The following is a 4,472-nucleotide window of genomic DNA, read 5'->3' on the forward strand; positions in this document are numbered from 1 at the left end:
ATATTGGGTAATGTATATAAAATACATAAATCATTTGATGGTTGTAATGTTGGTGATGGAAGCCTGGTATTTCACTATTTTGACGGGACTCAATATTACACGTGTTTTATTAAATACATTATGTACACGCTACGCCCTCAATCTCCACCGTAAAACATTTTAACATTATATCCAACCGTCGAACAAAACTCTCGCACCGTGCGTGATTTGTTTACTCTCGCTCGCTAGGCAAAAACACAACACAAGGAGGTACGAATGATACCTACACCAGGCATACGCTTCAAAATAATACTTTATTTTAACTACATATTTAGCCTAGAAGACTATGATAAGGTTTATTTACATACTAAAAAACATAACAAAAAAATAAGTACTGCTAAATTCTAGTAGCTACCAAAGGTGGTTGCCATTTACAAGTTGCCTAGGCACAAACTTCGTGGCACTTAAACGAGTAACTTTACATGATTTAACTGCTTTCACATGTCTCCATTGTCACACTTTGGCAGCGTCTCTTCCTCAAGCTCACCTGAAAAGGAAGGGGTATAATTAGCTTTGCTTTGGCCATCAATATGGTTGCATTATGAACAGTCACAGTACAACTAAAGGTACTGTGTTCTCAGCTAAAAAAGAAATGTTTATGGATATGACATGATGTGATACAAGAAAACATCATTGCAAACAAAATCTTCTAATTCGGGAGTAAGCCCAGCTTTTAAGTTGGATCTTGATGACTATGATTTTGTGTGTTGAGGGGTGATTGATGAAGGAGAGAACTGAAAGTAGAAGAGCATTGTGCTTGGTAAGAATTACCAATACACTTGATGATATACAGAAATATAAGAAAGTGGTTAAGACATAAAGCTATGCAATTTTTTTTTTATCTGTCGGAATTGAACACGGTACCAAGAAGTTTACAACACTTACGCATACAAAATTGACAATACACAGAGTAAAACCAAAGTTGTTTTGATTACCAGAATTAAGTATTTTTGGATCAAATTGTTAAACTCCTCGAGTTTGCATTGAATTTACTCTACAATCATGTCCTTCATCATCAAATATGAAAATTTGAGCTTTAAATTAAAAAGCTCTATAATCCAAATAAGATCTACCACAACTGGTGACAATTCACTACCTTGTTCTGTCCATATTCTGAACTTGTATTTGCAGAGTCGTGTCAAATTTAAGCAAATCTTTGTCATTTGTCTCATATGGCAGCAGCATAGTGAACCATTTTAAGCTACAAAGAATTACAAACACCATAACTAAAGAACTGTTTCACACACATGCTTCTAAAGACTAACTTGGTCTAGTTAAAAATTCAAGCAGTGGCACATAACAAGTTATACCTTAGATGAGGAAGGGGGCAAGGAAGCTGGCCCTTTTCACTTTCTCCGTTCTCTGAAAAGAAAGACAATTTTTCCTTTTCATGTTTCACCATCCTCAACCTTTCTCCAAGAATTTCAATCTCATTGCCAATCTTTAACTTTTCATTTTCAACTGCACTTGAAGAATCACTTCCAGAATCTAAAGACAAAGTTCTGCATCTTGAGTTTGAGAACATAGATAAGTGACTGGTGGGGCCATCAACACCATTACCATTTTCTGGCTTATCTGTCCTTCGGCGATTACTTAATACATCACTGCTCTGTACTGTTTGACCTCCAAATTCAAGATATCTATTTGTGAGTTCATTTGTAACAGTACTCAATGAAGAGATACTTAACTTTTCATTTTGCTCTTCCCTTAGTTTTATGTTATCGTTAATGACATGGACATCAAAAACATTCGGATCAGTATCATAAAAGGAGCTATGCAGGTTGACATGCACTTGATCCTTATGTTCTGTGTTTTTCTCCAGATCTAGTCCGTCTTTCGTATTGCTGTAAGTCTGAGAAACCATATAATTTGAAGAAATATCTTTTATTTCATCTTTCTTAACAAATGATCTGGTGCTTCGATTTTCATATGTTCCAACCAAAATTGGAGGTCTTTGTCCCCATTGATCATGTTGCACCTTTGCCTTGCCATATGATTGGTCACTTCCTTTCGAATCCATCTGCCTGTAAGTATCAAGTTCCTTTTCCAAAAAGTGGTTCTCCCTTTCCCTTCTTATAAGGATCTCTTGCAGAATATCCATCTCTTCTTCATCATAAGCAACTCTTTCTTCTATAATCCTAAGGTATTGCCTCATTTCCAATTCCATTGACGCCTTCTCCTCCTGCAGACGTGATATCATAGCCATGGTTTCATCAGCAGCAGTAGCAGCTGCAGCTCTCTCCTTCTCTAGCTCAAGGTAAAGAGCAGCATAGGCAGCTTTCTCTTCTTCAAGTGCATTTTCTAACATCTTGACACGGTCCTCTTCATTACCAACAATCTGGACATTGTCACACACATTATTTATGTAGTGTTCCAATGACAATAAACATTTGTCGTGTCCTGGACTATCAACCATTGATCCATTGAAATCATAACTATGACAGGTCTTTTCATCCAAATCATGGCCAGTTTGGTCATCTTTGGCATCTAAATAGAAGGATAGCAAAATACAACAAGTCAAAAAACCACAGTATGTATACAGTGATCAACAAGAATATAATTCAACTTGTTTCCCTTTAGAAGTCCAAGGAATATCATTCATCATTATAATCACAAGATGCTGACTTGGTAGGTTGCAAAGAATCATAAATATACTAACATATGGGAGCTAGTATAGCATAAATTAGAACACTACAAACTCATATTAACAACATGTAACTCAAACAGTTTAACTTAAACCATCAAATGAGCAATTATTATGTGGGAAATTTCTCACTTACCATCTACACTAACTCCTTTCCCTGAGGTAGGACTCATGCCTGCATTTGTTTTATCTCTAATTATACTGCCATCACAAGGCGAGCAAGGAATGAGGACAACATCAGATTGCAGGTTTTCTGAAGGAACAGCTGAAGAAACTTTCGCACAATCATAACTAGCCCTCCTATGGCACCGAACTCCAGACCTTCGTTTCATACTCATGACCCTCTTCCCCTTAGCATCATACACGTTTTCCCAATCAACGAAGGGAAGCAAACACGGTCCTGAACATGAACTGCAAGATGCCTCATCTTCCAACTCAACAACCCTATTATCATGTGTTCTCTCTGTAACAACTTTATCATTGGCACTGCATGAATGACCCTTAACCCAAACCAGATCAAAAGGGAACCTCTTAACCGCCATAACTTGAATGGAACATATCTTCCTAGAAGGCCATTCGAACAGCAATCTATGCACACAGAAACGGCTACTCCTAAACCCAAAACTCCCTTTGCAGGGGCAAGGCAAACAAAGTCCAAAAAATCTAAACCATTTGGACACAAAGAAAGCAAAAGCGGATCCACACAACAAGAAATAAGCTAAAACAAGGTCAATAAAGGCACCAATAAGTCCTCCCAACGTCCAAGAGTGCGTCTCCTGTGAAGAAGAAGCCATCTTCCTCTGAAGTGCTCAGAAAGAAAGACCATCACATAACAGATAACACACAACACCCACCATGCAAAATCCGAAATTTTCACCGACCCAAAACCCAAAATCCTAAATTTAAAGCATCCATGAGACAATATCAAAGCAGGTGGTAGAACAACCTGAAGAAAAAGACAAACACACATAAGAAACCCAAGATCATGGTTTGGAGAAGCCAGCAACCAAACCACAATTTCAGCTCAACCCTTTGTGTTATTTTTCATCCTATTCTAAGAGAAAAATTACTTAGTTGGGATTTGAAAACTGTACTTTCAGGGATGGGATTTGAAAACAAAATATTTAAAATTTGAAGAAAAGAAAAACCCAGAAAGGAATTAAGGAGAATAATAATGAATAGTGATGATTGATCGAGGGAAGAATTATGAGATTGGCACGTTTTAAAGCTTCATAAAATAGTTTATTATTGCGAACACCAAAGTTGCATCCGATTTCTTCATTTTGTGTGGGACAAACTACCAGGGAAAGTTAGAAGTTAGAACGTGCCCACAAGAAAGGAACGACATCGTTTGCTGAAACTTCCAAACTTGCCATGTGGGCTTTTATTTTGTTATTATGTGCTTAGCCTTGGCCCTCTTCTCTCGAGCACGTGCAATGCAGCTATGTCCTGTAGATTTTTTATTTATTTTATTTTTTACCTTGAACTTGTGAAGGTTCCAGTATGGTTTGTAAACATTAACATATCCCTCGTATGGCACACACTCTAATGCAAAAGCAAATTTGATGGGTGCACAAATTTGTACAATTGAACCTACCATATTTTTGGAATAGTTTTAGATTATATTTTGGATTATCTTAATTTTGATTAATATATTGTATTTTTTTAAACTTTGGTTATATTTAGTAAGATTTGTTGGAAGCGAAAAAGTTAGTTGATAATTTTTAAATTATTTTATTAAATTATAAGTATTCGATAAAATTAATTGTTGAAATAGTTGAAAAATGTA

At 36.4% G+C, this 4,472-nt stretch overlaps 1 protein-coding gene across 2 annotated transcripts; it reads right to left on the reverse strand.

Moving 5' to 3' along the window:
• Positions 1-250: 250 nt before the first annotated feature.
• On the reverse strand, positions 251-3,985 carry LOC114406313 (probable myosin-binding protein 6). 2 transcript variants are annotated; one of them, XM_028368996.1, is made up of 4 exons: positions 2,820-3,984; positions 1,350-2,526; positions 1,136-1,240; positions 251-526 (listed from the first exon to the last, which is right to left on the reverse strand). In XM_028368996.1, the coding sequence occupies exons 1-4, from the start codon at positions 3,475-3,477 to the stop codon at positions 523-525; spliced, it is 1,944 nt and encodes a 647-aa protein (XP_028224797.1). In that variant the 5' UTR covers positions 3,478-3,984; the 3' UTR covers positions 251-522. The 2 variants fall into 2 exon arrangements, with proteins under 2 accessions (XP_028224797.1, XP_028224798.1); XM_028368997.1 differs by lacking the exon at positions 1,136-1,240 and having other exon boundaries at positions 2,820-3,985.
• Positions 3,986-4,472: the final 487 nt, after the last annotated feature.

The sequence above is a fragment of the Glycine soja genome, chromosome 3 (assembly GCF_004193775.1).
Source record: "Glycine soja cultivar W05 chromosome 3, ASM419377v2, whole genome shotgun sequence".
NCBI classification, from domain to species: Eukaryota; Viridiplantae; Streptophyta; class Magnoliopsida; order Fabales; family Fabaceae; genus Glycine; species Glycine soja.